The sequence below is a fragment of the Cydia strobilella genome, chromosome 16 (assembly GCF_947568885.1).
Source record: "Cydia strobilella chromosome 16, ilCydStro3.1, whole genome shotgun sequence".
Lineage (NCBI taxonomy): Eukaryota > Metazoa > Arthropoda > Insecta > Lepidoptera > Tortricidae > Cydia > Cydia strobilella.
This window is the reverse complement of record NC_086056.1, coordinates 12,177,658-12,194,852: the sequence shown is the minus strand read 5'-3', so window position 1 is coordinate 12,194,852 and position 17,195 is coordinate 12,177,658. Positions and strand designations below refer to the sequence as shown.

The window sequence follows — 17,195 nt, the reverse complement described above, 5'->3', positions numbered from 1 at the left end:
GCCTACAGTCGTATAGATGGCGTTGACGGTTTCGTTTGTTATTTAACAATTTTAACGCATATCAGTGAAAGAACATAGGTCAAAATCATAAAAATAATTAATGCAAATAAAAAAAAATCATTTAAATACATTCTATAGTATTTTTATAAATCTTCATTTTTAGTTTTAAAGTGTGTCGACAAATGGCAGTGAATTTACTGGGGTTACAAAATTTACTATGACAGTACCGCTCTAGTATAAGTTACTCTATGACTGTATCGAAACACAAAGGTGAACAATGCCTCCACCTTCCTGTTACTCTGATATCGGTGGCATGTCTTCAATTGCGTAGCAAATCCGTAAATCTATACGGATCTGTGTGCAACAGGCGACTCTATCAAACTGGTTTTCGTTTCTACACAACCAATACGTGGTTTAGGTTATGTTTAAAATATTATCAAATATAAAAAGCAACAAACAAAGTGAGCAGAGGATACAAGTTAGAAACCTATTTCATAAACACTTATTTACTACACTTAAACTTTTCGTTTTACTCATAGCACAATACTTAAAACGAAACTGAAAAAGTCAGTCAATACAGAAAACGATAGTTTTTTTTTTGTTCTACAAGGGGGCAAATCGTTTGACCTCTCGTTATCACTTGTTATGACGTAAGGCATGTCAAATTATAAGGTAAATAGCTCACCCCGCCGATCACTTATAACCGAGCAAGCGAAAGATGCAAAATTGAAACACGAGCGAGCGAGAGTTTCGAGTGTTTCAAGGAACGAGAGTAAAAAACACAATCAATGGAAACACAATATTTTCACCACACTTACGCGAGAAAAATACTAACTGCAAAAAATTACAAATCAAATCCAAATTAACACTATTCAAAATCATAATTACAAAGTCACTTCTACCAGTCAATATAAGGAAAGAACTTGCATTTATCAAATTACTTGTGGATAAAATGCAACTTTCTAATCAATTTTTGAAAAATAAAGAGTGAAAATGATGTTAGGATTGTACAATAATTTCACTTGCGAGACAAAAAAGGTATTCTACTTCTTTTAAAAACGATACTGGTTTACCGGCGTCCGCAGGCATAATTTATTTTAAGAATGGATATGTTTATAAACAACATGACTTTCTAGGAAAACTACTAGAGTGCGAACTTAAAAATAAAAATATAAAAGTTAAGTTGCGTTGTATTACGAGGCGAGGCCATCATAAAAAGTGCAAGCGGAGCATCGTAAATGTGATTCAATTAATCCACTCCCATGGAACCCAGCCCATGATTCACTTTGTGATGGTTTATTGCTGAAGTCGAAAAATTGAACTACTTATCCCTATTTTTATGATGCTGGACATCATAAAATGTACAATATTTAACACTTTTTATTTAGCAAAAAACATTTTTTCATATGGCCCGCATTACTGTCACGACTTGAATTGTTTTTCGACCTTCTTTCACTTCTCTCTTCTTCTTCTTTCTTTCTTTTTTCTTTCTTTTCTTTTTGTTTTTCTTTGAATCTTTGAATCTTTCTTTATAAATAGTTTTTAGCAAAACATTATGATTTTCATAAAAAAAACCGGCCAAGTGCGAGTCGGACTTGCGTTCCAAGAGTTCCGTACATTACACCATTTAAACAATGTATTTTTTATGTGAAATGTCTTTAAAAAACCCGTAGGGGTCGGATAAAAAACTAAGTAATTAAGTCCGACTCACGCTTGACTGCACATTTCTAATAGGTTTTCCGGTGATCTGTAGGTAAAGATCTATTTTGTGTATTTTTTTCAAAGTTTTTGACCCAGTAGTTTCGGAGATAAAGGGGAGGGGGGAATGGTCATTTTTGCCTATTTTCTTGAATAACTCCTAAACTATTTATTATAAGGTTATAAAAAATATATATTTGAGATTCTCACAATGAGCTCTTTCATTTGATATGTAACACGATATAGTTTGACAAACTTTATTTTAAATTTTCTCATTTACCCCCCAAAAGTGGCCCCCGTGTTTAAAATTAATTTGTTTACGTTACATGTCCATCTTTGGATCACAAACTTACATATGTGTACTAAATTTGAACTTAATTGGTCCAGTAGTTTCGGAGAAACTTGGCTGTGACAGACGGACATACAGACAGACAGACGCACGATTGATCCTATAAGGGTTCCGTTTTTTCCTTTTGAGGTACGGAACCCTAAAGATACTACACGCTAATACATGAAGAAAGGCACGCGTAAATGATAACTGAAGGATATTTAGTTACCATTTACGTATGAGAATCTCGTTTCATGTCTAAATGATGTCAATTGTACCTACCTACGTCTGATTTGGCGTCAAGGAACTGTCAGTGTACATTCAACTTACATCATGAAACCACGTAATCCTGTGCTCCCTCGGGTTGGCTCTGACATTGCACTCGAAGTAGACATCGTCACCCTCCTTAATGTCGTGGGGGTTGAGCGTGCTGCCCAGCGTAAGGGTAACCAGCGGACTGTCTGGGGGAGATAACCAAAGATGTAGATTAAAATTAAATTAAAACAGTAATCAGGTAAGACCCTGTACATGCTCTTTCGTCGCTTCTAATTTTTGCGTTTGTACACATACACCACTTACAGAAGGTCGGTAGAACACAAGGAGCAAAGCTCTTCCTTTCTGACTATAATTATGTTTAAGCGACGTACTTATACAAGTACGAGAGTTCTTGTCATATGATGGTCTTCTCAGTAAATAAATAAATATGCTGGTCTTCCCCACATTGACCTACAGTTTAATCGATACAAATAAAGTGTTCTCATTTGTCCTTTCTGTTTTGAAAAGTTTAACTACGTCACAATTTCAAATCATCCGCTAACTACGCCGGGGACGGTTATGGAAATTAGATTCCAGTAACTTTAGGGTTATTTATCTGCCTGTGTAAGTATAGGCCGACTTCAAATAACAGAGAAATACAAAATTAAATGCTACTAAGCTTGCTTCTTACGCCTACGCCTCCACGAAATACTCAAGCAGTGTAGCTGCGCAGTTGCGTCAACGTTGCGGCCATTGAGTTGACTAGATGCCGACGCTCAGGAGATGCTAGTGTATTGTTTATATATATTTTTAATTATATAAATAATTAATAAACGTAAAATACCGATACTAACATACAATGCTGAGCTGCACGTGATCATCGATTGCCTTCCTTGGCAGCGCGGGGTTGGCCGCTATGCATTTGATCACCGCACCGTTGTCAAGCGGCGTAGGCGTGAACACCAATGTGCTCGCCGACCAAGTCTCGTTCGAGTGGTCGCTTACCTACACCAGGAACAAAAGGGTGAATTACTTGCTTGATACAGAAAATACTGGAGGCCGATTTGACCTCGCAAGTTAGGTACATATTTTTTCAACGAAAACTGGGTTTCACTGAAATTAATTTTGGAACAATTAGTCTAAACATACGTATGCCACTAAAGCGTATTTAGCAAATATATGAGCTAACACAAATCAATGTGAAAGCCCCTATGTGGAAGCCAGTCACTCTTATCCCGCAGCCACATTTATCCGTATTGACTTTTTACATCTATAGACCCTAATACCCACTACCCTATATACTATCACTACAATATATACCGATATATCTTGGGTCTCCGCGTGCAGCCCACCTTTCGTATTTTTACTGCAGATACAAATTGTATTTCATTTTTAGTAAAACTCACTTACGGTGTCTACTCTTTCTTATTTTTAGCCGTTGCAACGAAACTGCCGACTGGTCGCCTTAAAATTAAATTAGCGTTCACACGATCGTGTCGAAGCTTTGCAGGTAGTGTACTTACTTATACAAGAGAAATAAACAAGGTGTACTTTATTTGGAATTTTTCACATAAAGTGATCCATTTTCATTGCGTTTGAGTATGATGTGATGATAGGTGCCTAAAGCTTCTAGCTCAAAAAATAAAGTTATAGTTGAAAAAGTATTGTGGGCCGATTTTTATTTTTTTGTATATTTTTATTTCTCCAGATTTTGATATTACTTGTTAAGTTTAAAGCATCTCATTTTCGCAGAATAAACACGAAATTCCAATTTGGGACAAAATAATAATTACATCACCTCTATTATCATATTATAATGATTAAAAACTATTATTAACAAGGTTTGAATTATCAAGAATATTAAGTAGAACATTATAACTAATTTCTATTTGTATTAAGATTAGTTTTCTGTGAATTTAATTTACAAAGTTTTAACAATAAACAACCGTTCCTATCACGCTAATTACTCACAACATAAACAACGAAACGCTCATCTTCCAAATATTTGCATACGGCACTTACCCAAATTAATTAAATTATGATACGCTTGAATATAAAACTGTATACGTTAGTATTCATGTGTTACAAAATTATAAACAAGAACTATTGTGCGTAAGTAAAACTTAATTTACAAGAAGATAAATATGATTTTTATAGAAATCTTTGTTTGCATTTGTAAGTAGCGGTCAAACTTTGAACACCCCTCGTTTTGCGTCGGCAGTTAATAATATTAGTTATGAGCCAAGAAATATAGGAATTGCCAGGAGAGATGAGGTGAATGATCAAACATAGAACCCTGAATGCAAGAAAGGGAGTAAGTAAATGAACAAAAATGCGTGAACTTAGGTGCACGATATTTAAACTGCATAGAAGAAAAATTGTTTTTTTTTTGGTGCATCTTGCAATTAGCTGTACCTTCGTACCTAAACACTAACTTCGCCCAAGTAAAATACTATAAAAATAGAATTTAAAATATCCATTGAATTCACAATAAAAATCCTAAATATCATCCTAAAAATCAAATATATTAAACGTTGAATACGTCCATGAATTCCATGATACAATTTATTGCGGAATGATGGCTAGTTAAGGCGAAGTAATGCACTAAAGGCAAATTTAGGGTACGTATTTATGCCAACCCTTATTTTAAATCAACTGCAACATTGAAAACGAGGTTTGACTGTGACACATTGTTGTGTGCGCGACTTCGACTGGTATCCTAAGCTGGTATCGATAGCTATAAATAACATATTATTTTAACAGTCATATTTGGATCAAGAAAACGTTAGTTTCTACTTTAAATAATGTATTTACAAGAGTAAGTTGTACCTTTCATAGGTGGGTTATTCTTTCTACATCAGTTTAATTTTTAAGTAGTTTTATTTTAATGTTAGTTTAGTTTTAATTTTAATTATAAAACTCCCGTGAGACTCAAACATATTAAAATTATTTTAAAACGGGTAAGGGTAGGATCACCAACAGAAGATACAATTTACATACTAGTATTAACTTACAAGAAGGGCACATTTTTTATTGATCCCCCACTTACAGGCAATCACAGCATGCATTATTATATTAATTTAAACATTAAGTCAACAGTAACACTTGGAAAAATACTTAGTATACATTACAATAATTTAGAATAAGTGTAAAATACTAATTAACAAGACACCTAATATAATATTATTAAGTCGAATAGCTCGACATGTTTCGATCCAATTGCCACAATTGAAGTTGAACATGTCGAGCTATTCGACTTAATAATACTTAAGTGACCCGCTTTAAAATAATTTTAATATAGCTTTAATTTGTTTAGTTTATAGGTAGGTAGTATTAACGATTTTATATTTGTTATGTACGTAAATAAATAGCGTTGATGTTAGTATAAGTTGGCTTTTTATCTGCGTACTCAAGAAAATGTTTACCAAGTTGAAAGCCAAGCAAAAAGGGTTAAGACGTTTACGTAGGTAAATCCCAAGTATTCCGCCAAATGCTCAGTGTTCACGTTTTGCGAGCAACCTTTTTCACCATGACGATGCATTACGCTTCAGCAAATTTTGTTAAGTCATTCCGTGGCCACAGGAATCTGATTAGACACTGACCTAGTTAGCGAGCAGGGATATTCTGAAAGCTTAGCAAGCATAGTGGCTCCGGCAACGAATGGTACATTGGTCATTTTATTTTAAGTTGTTGGTACACTGCACTTTTTTAAAATTTGGGGATTTTTATGTTATTATAGTTAAGTTTGTTTTATATTAGTGTGTAAGTGTCAAGTTCCTTCCATTCCATTTCCGTCTACGAAAAATGGCAATGGAATAAAAATTTTAGGACACTTTTACACCTTTAAGGATCAATAGAGCTCGTGATTCTGAGTAGCAATAACATAAAAATTCCCAAATCTGAAAATTAAAATTGCTCATATTGTTGTTTTTATTCGCAATAAAAAGTGTCCCGCATCTGGACGAGCCTCCCTTCTTTACCGCCTTTTCGACGGACGGACGGATAGTCAGACAGACAGAAGACATGATGAAACTATTTTTTTTTTTTATTTAAACTTTATTGCACAAAAGAACAACTTAATGTACAAAAGGCGACTTAATGCCATGAGGCATTCTCTACCAGTAAACCAATATGGTTTCCGTTTTTGCCATTTTACAGAGTGAAAGTTCTAATGGTGGCAGTAATGCAATCATAGCAACACAATTTTTCAAGGAATATTAACAGTGATACCGCCCTCGTCATCGCTGCAGCAGTAAATAGATAATGTTGCAATTTTAACGCTGTTACACTTCCTATCCACCAGCCACCACCAGCCCAACCAACCAGGGCAACCAGGAGCCCGATTCGCATTTAACAACTTGTTACGGTTTTGATCTTGTCTTGATACGACCTTGAAGATCGCTCACGGTGACAAGTGCATGCGAAATGAAGTGAAAGTCGTATGTGAGATGCGCGCCAATCACCAAAAAGATCGGCCGACGCCGTACGCTTCTTGCACTGAACTTAACTGAAATATTTCTACTCTTAGAGGACGGACGGACGGAAACGGAGATGCCTTGTCTGTAATTTTCTGGACAAAAAGGTCTGCCTATTTTTGCAGGGGAGGGGAACGTCAAGTGTATACGTAAGGTGAAAATTGCCATGTCAGATAAACATTGTGTATGAACATTGGCCGACTATTATCGACAGAGGGGAACGCCTGTTAATGGCTACTCCGTTTGGTTATATCCTCTAAGTTTCTACTGGTTGAAATGAGGCGTTATACTTAGTAAGGGTTGTAACTAAAAGCCCAGGCAGCGAGTCCTCTGTTTTATCCAGATATTTAATGAAAGAGGAATGTTCATTACATCGCAGTATCATGCTTAATATAATTAGCATGCGTTTAGGTTTAACTAATTATTTATGCTATGCAATTAACATTTCTCATAACAGCTTTATGTTTTCATTAGAATTCATTTTCAGTGAAAATACTTCATTACTGATATTATTATACTGCTAGAAAGTGATATAGGTACTTAAATAAAATGACTAGGTATAAAAAAAAAATTTCTACTAAAATATTATTAAATCTACAACGGGTTGCAATTAAAAGTTTACCTTTTCGCAGTCAAGGCTCCAATTGTTTTTGAACCTGATTAACTATAAGTACACGTCATATGTTGTTGACAATACTTTTTTGAAAATAATAATCACAGGTACAATGCTTGTATAATTGGTGTCTCATAACTACTGATGTGCCGTTGGAAAGTTTGCAAAATTGCGAAATTTTTCACATGTAAAAATCTAGAAAACTAAAATTTTTGCATAGGAATCGAAATTCTCCATTTTCAAAATGACAGTTTTCTTTGTTTCCTGTGAAGTTTTCCTAAGCTTTTTTTTTCTTAACTGCAACTTACACATCTGTAATACCTGCGGTCGTAGCACGGTCCCATTTTTTTCACCTGTCACGTCACGTTCTAACAAGTATATAAGTGCGAAAGTGACAGGCGATAAAAATGGAACCATTCTGCCACTGCTGTTATATACTATTAGCACGGAATTAATGTACGTTAGCAAAAGAATACCTTTTCCCTCTCAAGACTCCTATTCTCCTTGAACCAGGTGATCTGCGCTGGCGGTCGGCTGCCCTCAGCGACGCATCGCAACGTCGAGGCTGCTCCGGCGATCAGCTGCTGCGGTCGATTGACGAGCGACACCGAGATCGGGGACACTGGGTAAAAAGGGAAAGTATTACATTTTTACAATACTTATACCAATAGTTATTTACGATACAAGTGCGGAAAAGAGGAAATTCGAAACGAGTGGCGATAAATTAAAACACGACCGCAGGGAGTGTTTTAAATCGACACGAGTTGCGAATTACCTTTTCGCAGGTGTATCGTACAACGTTTTACAGTACATATGGCCCTTTAAACTTTCGACATATGCACGAAAAGTGCTCATTCCCGCACTAGTGCGAAAAAGTAGCACCATATGTACTGTAAAAATACAAACAACACAACACAACATTTCCGATTGTAAATGTGATTTAATATGTGTTCAAAACGCGAAAGTTTTAAATGTTATACTTATACCAAATTTTAACAATGATAAGTACTTTTAAACTGCAATAATGATACGAAAGAAAAAGTGACCAAGGTCTCCAGTACCCAGGCTGGAATCCATCCAGAGTACTCTGCATTCGATACAGATGGCTAGACCGCTCGACCACCCGGGCCACGGCGGCAGGGGCAATAAAGGTTAAATAAATAAATAAATATGAGTATTAAAAAAAAATACTGTTGGTTACTAGTAAGGCAATTAAAAACTTATTTTAAGATTTTACTTTATTTTAAGATGTCAGAATTGTAGGAAGATCTATTAAGACGAAAGTGGACCACCGCGCGCAAGCCGCTTTTCTATACAAAAGGGAGGATTTTTCAAAATTGTATGGCATTTTTTTTTCTTCTTATTCGAAAAAAAGTGGAACACTGGGGTAAATGTAGGTACATCAATTATACAAAAATATTTTCTGTCATGTTAATATATAGAGGGGAAAATAGGGAATAAGTACAGACTTTATAGTAAAGTAGTAGTAGTAGTAGTAGTAAACTCTTTATTGTACAAATATACACATTAAAAATTACATGGTACAAATAATAAGATGTACAAAGGCGAACTTATCCCTATGAGGGATCTCTTCCAGTTAACCTTTGAGTAGATGAGAGGAGAAAGTGAAAAGAGGGTGACAAATGTAGCAAAATGTACAACAAGGTACCAGAAAGATAAAGGATATAAATACATACAAAATTAATAGGATAAACATATAATATATTACACAAAAAGGAATGGGGAAAATACACTAAAAATTGGAAAAAAGTAGAAAAATATAAAGCAACATACAATACAAATATAGGTAAAGTCACGTGACTACAGAGTCACGTGACTTAAATTTGTAGTCAGAAGCACAGAAACAACTACCACATGGTTATCAATTCCTGAAAATTTAATTGTGAGTAAATAAGGAAGATATTCTGAGTAAATAATATTGAAAATTAATGTGTACCTAGTATTTATATGAAGTATTTTAGTACGCAAAATATTCTTTTAGTTTTTACACGACCGTCAAAAAGTATGAGTTTTCTTCAATGCCTTCAATTTAGAGCAACGAAGATAGCAAGGCGATGTTCTAGAACATCAGTAGTCAGTTACACCGAACAGTCAATTGCGAGGGTAAACGAATTGTGGCCCCGCACGTGACAGGACGGCCACTCGAGGGGCATTTAGGTGCCTCAATCTAGTGTTGGTTGAAAAGTTTAACATAAGACTCGAGTCTTTTGAGTCTTATGCTAAATCTCCAGAGGACAAGAAAAATTGGCAGTCAAATTTAAATAAATGGTATTAGAAATAGTATTCAATTTCTTGTTTTAATATCGAACGAAATAAAATAAAAGCAACTGTTCTATTTAATAATGATTCTTGCATTGGAGAAAATTTTTACTAGTATTGGGACTATTTGGGACCGTGGGACGCTAAAGGTTAAGGCCCGACTCAGTTTTTCACTTTTATAATGAAGTCGAAACTTGGGTTGTTATTTTAAATCGTTAGACTCGAGTTTTTTGTAGAGACTTGAGTCCTCTCTCAGACTCATTTTCGTTAGTTTTCTAAACAATTAAGTCGAAACTTGGGTTGTTATTTTAAATCGTTAGACTCGAGTTTTTTGTAGAGACTTGAGTCCTCTCCCAGAAAACTCATTTTCATAAGTTTTCAAAGCATACTTAAGTCGAAACTTAGATTGTTATTTTAAATCGTTAGACTTGAGTTTTTTGTAAATGTAATGTTTTTTGTAAGTGTAAATGTTCCCCAAGTAAATGGGAAGAGGCACGGAGAAAGAAGAGGAGACTTGAGTTTTTTGTAGAGACTTGAGTCCTCTCCCAGAAAACTCATTTTCTTAAGTTTTACCTTTACATAGAACTCATAGGATAGGTCATGCAAAAGCGCCTATTTTGTACTGTTATTTAGATTTAATATAAATAATATAAAAAATAGTCCATTTGAGTTACTCTTAAAAAAAACTTAATAAAGGACTCGACCCAGGGCTTACTCATAAAAGACGTGGAAGTTTTTAAGCACCGAGTATCGTAAAATCGTCTCGAGTTTTTCAAATTTAGACTCAAAACTGTCAAGTTTTTACCAACACTATCTATCGGAGAACTATTTCAAGGAATTATTCAGATCATGATTCCGAAGAGGTCTTAGACGTTGCGTTAAAGCATTTTACAAGCGTTGTAGTTCAGGGGGCTCCATCGAACTTGCAAAATTGTCGTCAAATTGGTCTCAATTTTACGTCACTTGCCCCTGTATCTCACTCGACGTACCATAGAGAAATCAGAAAGCTCAGAGTGGTCGTACTCATAAAAATCACGAGTGCTCCAGACTTAATCAGTCGCGTTCACTTTGTATTTACAAACAATATTTTTTTTTGTTATTTATTGCATTTTAATAGAAGATGAAATGGCCATCGTAATTTTTTTTTCCATAATAATAGTATTATTTCAACAAATTCTTAACAAATAATGATGCTCGCTCGCCGCCTTGCCGCGTTGAACCGCGATGGCCTTTGCATCAGGAAGGACCCAGAGCGAGGATCCAAACCTCTCTCCCGCATGTGTCTCCCCACTTCCCCGAAGAAGGCCTTGGCGTCAGCACACCAGCACCCAGTGGATGCTACTGCAAGAAGGACAAATAAATAGTTCACCAGGACCACATATTTCTCCCGCTTGCGAACTGCAGCCAACTTGGCTGCTGCCCCTGCCGTTCTCACGGTACGACCAATATGCGACGCCGAGAAAGTGCTGACGCACGTTGCATCCCACACTAAACATTTCTCTTTCTCCCAGGGAACCAAAGTCAACCCATCCGATCTCTTCCCGTCAGAGCGACTGAGGCCCGGAGGTTCCATCTGCACGATATCATTAAGTGCGTGTTGAAACATTTAATTATAAAGAATAGTAAAGGCTAAAAACCCATTAACAAACTGTATCACATCAGGGTCGTTCTCATTCACTCAACACTTCTAACTTACTCCGTGTAAATAAACGTAAATATATAGAAAAACCTAGCTACTAACGTCCTTCTAAATATTAGGAAGTCAGCACAAGGGAAGGTGTATTAGTTTAAATTAGGGCGCCGCCCCACCTTTGTGATGTAGCAAAAACTAATCTGCCATGCTATAATATGCTGAACATGATAAAGCATGCACAAAGTAAATCGTTTTAGTACATCAGTTTCAGGTTTCAGTTAAGGCTGGTTTCACACTTAAGGTGTCCCTGTGGGCGTATTGTTTTGTTAGGTTCATGAAAAATATATTTTTATGTATTTTAAGCGATACAAAGCGTTCAAACATATCTTATAACTAAAGCTTGTCCTTATTACCCCGAAATGCAGTGTGTAGTTGTTTTATGAAGGACAGTCCAGAAAAGGACATTTTTTGCACAATCTGATTAAATTGGCAATTTATTTTAACAGAGTGGTGCGGACGCAAAAACGAAATTAAAGAACATTGGCTCGCCTATCCCACTATTAAATACCAATATTATTGTGTACGTGTAGGCCAAGCAATAAGAAGGTATAAAGGGGTATGGTGTCAATGTTGATACCATAAATGAATTCAGCACCCCCGATTTATACGAAAACTATCCCAAACCCGGCCTAGCAGCTTCACTGATGTAGATAATCAAGATAAAAATGAGAGCCCTAAATAAACTTTCAAGGGCGGATATCTCAAAAACTATACAAGATATCGAAAAGCTTGACCGAATAAAACTTGTTACAAATTAAATCTCTTTTCATTCTGTGTAAGTGGCCAAGTCGCTCAGACGCATAGTTTCCGAGATATAATCGAAAAACCGAAAAATGGAACCTTTAAACCCCCCTTTCCCCCCCAGCACCAGGGTTATGGCCGGGGACTTTTGATATGTTAATCTCCTAACTAGTCCAAACAAAGCTACGACGTTAAAAATTGTGTTCCTAGCATTTCCCTCTATACCTTTTTTTGGGCATTTATTTCCTGGCCTAGTGTGGATATACAATTTTTACTTACTTACTTACTCCGTTGGCTCAGCGACCCAAAATGAGACTTGGCCTCCGACACAAGACAGTGCCACTTTTCTCGATCCTGTGCGACCTCTCGCCAATTGGTGACTATACAATTATTAGTAGTTTAAATTATGATCAAATTGGCAATTTGACTGCCCGTCCGGACTGTCCGTAACCGTGATTAACTCAAGAAAGCAATATAGGTACATATATAATTTTCTAAAGGAAATAACATTTTAAAATCTTAAATTTTAAAAATATGCGAAAATATTTCGTCACGAATTATGTTGCAAGCTAAGAAGTAACTATTATTACAAGGTATGTTGACACAGCGTAGACACAGTGTGTAGGTACCTTGATAGTTCAACAATTGCGTCACTCGCCGTTGTAATATTACATTTCAAAGCTTGACGTCGCATCAGGCAGTGAAATTGTTAATTTGATGCGAAGCGCTAAAAGGCGAAACCGAAGGCCGAGTTACGAAACTAATCTAAACGTAAACATGTATTTTATGTACGCTCTGGCATAATTTGATTTTAGTGCTGCGGCAGCCTTTTACGCAACTGCAGTACACTTTCAAAAACTTGTAGCATTTTTTGTTCATTTGAGAGGGAATCCTAGTCGGACTTTGAAAGGAGCACTTTCATTTTAGCGACTGGTTGCAATGCAATGTCATTCCTTTCCGCGATAGCCGGGGTTTTATTGGATCGCCGTTTAGCGTTAAGGGGCCCACTGACTATCAGTTCGCCGGACGATATCGGCCTGTCAGTTGTTCGGAACTGTCAAATTTTTGTTCTAACTGGCAGGCCGATATCGTCCGGCGGACTGATAGTCAGTGGCCCCCTTTAATTTTAGAACTGGCGCGTCACACGTTTTGATATTTTAAATTTATACATAATGACACCGGTTTTCAAAGGAGCATATAAGGCATACATATAACTAAGTCGACTAAACTACCTACTAGATTCTCTCTTTGATTTTGTGAATTACGGGTCAGGTAGATTATCCTTAAGGGACCAATAGCTCTTCCAAGCGACTTGGATCCGTCTTTCGACCTCTTTTCCCTGTCTAGGTAGATTATGTTGATGAAATATGAAAGAGGCATAATCCCCAAAAGTTTGAAAGTTTGTTTCCCCATCGCGTTAAAACTGATAAAAGGGTTAAGATGAAATTATGAATCCCGATATTGCTTAACCTGAAAAAGTACATAGAATATCTTTATTCCGGAATTTTATTCATCCCCACATGGGACGCAATAAGAGCTTAAATTTAGTACGAGAGCACTAAAAGGAGGTTGGGGGCAGTTCAACTATTTAACACGGAAGAAAATGTAGATAAATTAACATTAACTTCATGTATACAGTAATGCATTGTAAATTACGACGATGACTGCTTCCCATCAGGCGGCTCGTCTGCTCGTTTGCTGAACATCACATAAAAAAAAAAAAAAAACCCGTCAATGACTAGATTGCTGCATGGATTACATAAGTTATACTTACAATTCATTTCCAGCCTAACAGTCTTCTCCTGCGGCGGAACAAGATGCGTATTAGCCGCCCGGCACTTGAACGTGGTGTTCAAGTCCTCTCTCTTAAGGTGTTGGAGCTCCAACCGGTTCACGACTACGTGCGTGTCTGTCTTCACGCCTATGTACTGAGGCGCTGGCAGGCCGTCGATCAGCCAGGATACTACGGGTTCTGGGCGACCTGGTAACAAAAAAAGCATTTATTTTTAAATCTAGAAAAAAATGTTTTAACCTTTCATAATGTGCGGTGGTCAAAACCGTGAGTTAAATATACTGTATAGAGCAGAAAAAAAAGTTCTATAAAAAGCAAAAAATATGACAAACTTTAGTCAGGAGTCTTATCACACACATATAAGAAGTTAAAAATGCATTTCGCAAGATGTAACAAAGATTTCGAATTTTTAAGAAAAAATACGTTACAGAAAACATTTTACAACGGTTAAGGTTAAGGGAGTGTTAATATCGGCAACGCGCATGTAACACCTCTGAACTTGCAGTCGGTCATAGGCTACGCAGACTGCTTACTAAATGTTTCTAGTTTTATAGATATTTTCCATTTTCAAAATTACAAACGTAGGTCATTGATAGGAACTGTAGTAAATAACTTAGACCAAACCTATCTCTTATTGATTTTATCGCTTGCGAACATTCACTCTGTATATTCGATGACATAACCATTTGTTACAATATTGTTTCATTACTAACTTCCTTATCCCAAAATCCCGCGGACATCACTTCAGTGTTATCCTTTCAACGAAATATCGTGGGCTTATCCCTTGGAACCATGGGATGGAATTTCACGTTAGCGTAGCGACTAGAACAAAATGGATGTTTTTTGGATTTTGTTTGTTATTATTTAAACTTTATTGCACAATATATGAAGAGTACAAATGGCGGACTTAATGCCAGAAGGCACCAGTTCTCTACCAGTCAACCATGGGCTTAACCGAAAGATACACGGTGCGATTCGGGAAATGAATTAGAGATTCACTAGATATGAAATAGTAAAGATACCTTTATGGCGGTTGGCGCTTATGCTATTATTAACGCCGCTCCAATTAATATTGAATGGCGCATAGCGCCGCAAATAATCGCCATTGCTAGTTAAATACATAATTAGGTCCCTTTTTTAAAGTGTGACGTAAGTATCACCAAATGTAACAAGATGTCCTAGACAAGATACGTTTTTTCGCTACGACAACGAAACGCTATATCTGTCTGTCTATCACTCTTCCATATTAGTGCGATAGAGAGACGGAAACGTTTCGTTGACTTGGCTAGGCCCCCGATGTTGGATATCATAAATGTTGGATATTTGGGTCATAATATTCTACTTTTTAATATCTATTGCAATTATTTAGTGGGTACAGTAACATAAAATTATCGTTGACTGTTATTAAGAAGTATAATATTTCTAGATTTTTAATTTGACATGTATTACGTTACCTATTTTCTAGTTAATATTTTGACGATTTGAAATACCTTTATAACTTATCAATTGTCTAGTAGTTTTGTTAATTATTAATTTATTATTGTTGACACTATACAATTGTGTGTTTGCATAAGAAATAATTTAAAGGTTATTGGCGATCATAAAACGTAGAATAAATATGAAATAAACTTAACTATTCCTAGTAAATTTTATAATAACGTAAACGATTTGTGATCTAACTAGTGCAATAGCCGAGACTTGGCCACGACCCAAAGAGACGCCGATGTGTCGATAGGCATCACATCGTTTAGTATTTGGCCGATGCAGGCAACCCACACTTGTCTATTTAAAAAGTCAAGTAGCATTTTTCAACATCTGTCTCCATTTGAACGTATTCTTTCGTCTTCTAGTACCCACAACAAAAGATCGATATTAAATTGCCCGTATTTGCCACCGACGTAGTATAAAAAAAAGCGACTGGTAAATATCAAATGATATTTAATAGAAATAGAAATAGAAATGTTTATTTGCCAGAATACGTACATAAGTTCCGAAAAACTTATTGGTACGAGCCGGGGCTTGCAAGTCGCAAGCTCTTACCGCTAGGCCACCAGCGTCATTAGCAAATCAGTTTAAAATTTAAATTTAAGACGAAAGGGGATGACCGCACCTCTATAAGTATAAACATATTTTTTATATTACCAATATCCAAGGAGGGAAATGGCGAGTACGTTTGTATGTAGAAGCCGTCATCCACTATCCTCTTAAAATGCGCAAAAATACAGTTGTCGATGACTGGTTATGGCTGTTATTCGCAGTGGCGCAGAGTAAACTTAACCGCATTTAGTAGATACTAATACTCGTATTAACAACCCTATTACTGTAATGTTGCTTCGATATGTGGGTCAAAGTACATTATATTAAAAGGTAAACTCAGCGTAAGTGATGATGGCATTTTATTCAATTCAACTTTTTTTTTTTCAAATATGGCTATTTGATATATATCTAAAATATTTATTTAAGCAATTTTAAATCCTACAAAGCATTGCACGATGTTAAAATTTGCGTATTATTTGAATAATAAATAAGTTTGTAGATATTGTTAAATATTTTGGGCCAATCAACAACGATAAAAGTATCTATTTTATGTGGGAAATACGAGTTATACCTACTTATCGCTAGGTCGATGAACTACTCTTAGCAGTTCGTCGAACAACCCCGTTTTTTTCCGAAACTACTTCGAAAACTGCGTCGATTTCCACCAAAAAAAGCGTAAAATAACCGGAATAATGAACAATTCGGTTAAATTTTTCTACTGCTTGATTTCCTTTATGGCAACATTGGAAGAGATATTCCATTCGAATGGGTTCATTGAAAAGTCCGCAGTATGGCCGGTTGGCGGTCCGCCAGTCCTCCGTCCGGATTATCTTTGCCTGTGTGCTCACCAATTGTGATGATGCAGCGGCGCGGACACTGGGGGATTTTGAGTTTGATTCTCATATCGGGGAATATTTAATTAATGGTATAGATTACTCCACAACCTTCAATGGTCGGATGAACTTGATGTCACTCTTAGCATTGCCTACAGTGCTAGAATAAGGCGTACTCAGATGTTTGAAGAAGATATCTTAGATTGAGTCCCAACTTTCTATTTAAATATTGCTATTGTATCTTTGTCTACAATTGTGAAGACAGAGCGGCGCACATACTGGGTGATTTTGAGTTTGACTCTCATATCGGGATATATTTAATTATTTGTAAATATATTCCACAGTCAGTCCTCTTTAATGATATTTTTGTAATTTGGTATTCAACGTACATTGAGAATATTCCTCGAGCTTATTTTAATAAAATACTATATTATCTTGATTCAAGGAATA

At 36.1% G+C, this 17,195-nt stretch overlaps 1 protein-coding gene across 1 annotated transcript in view; it reads right to left on the bottom strand.

Moving 5' to 3' along the window:
* LOC134748596 (hemicentin-1-like) overlaps positions 1-17,195 on the bottom strand; it is a 197,622-nt gene that overhangs the window by 19,954 nt on the left and 160,473 nt on the right. Inside the window, exons 6-9 of the mRNA XM_063683387.1 lie at positions 13,858-14,064; positions 7,846-7,991; positions 3,136-3,286; positions 2,357-2,487 (exon numbers count right to left, since the gene is read on the bottom strand). Coding sequence (XP_063539457.1) covers positions 2,357-2,487; positions 3,136-3,286; positions 7,846-7,991; positions 13,858-14,064 — 635 coding nt within the window. The remainder of the gene's footprint in view (positions 1-2,356; positions 2,488-3,135; positions 3,287-7,845; positions 7,992-13,857; positions 14,065-17,195) is intronic.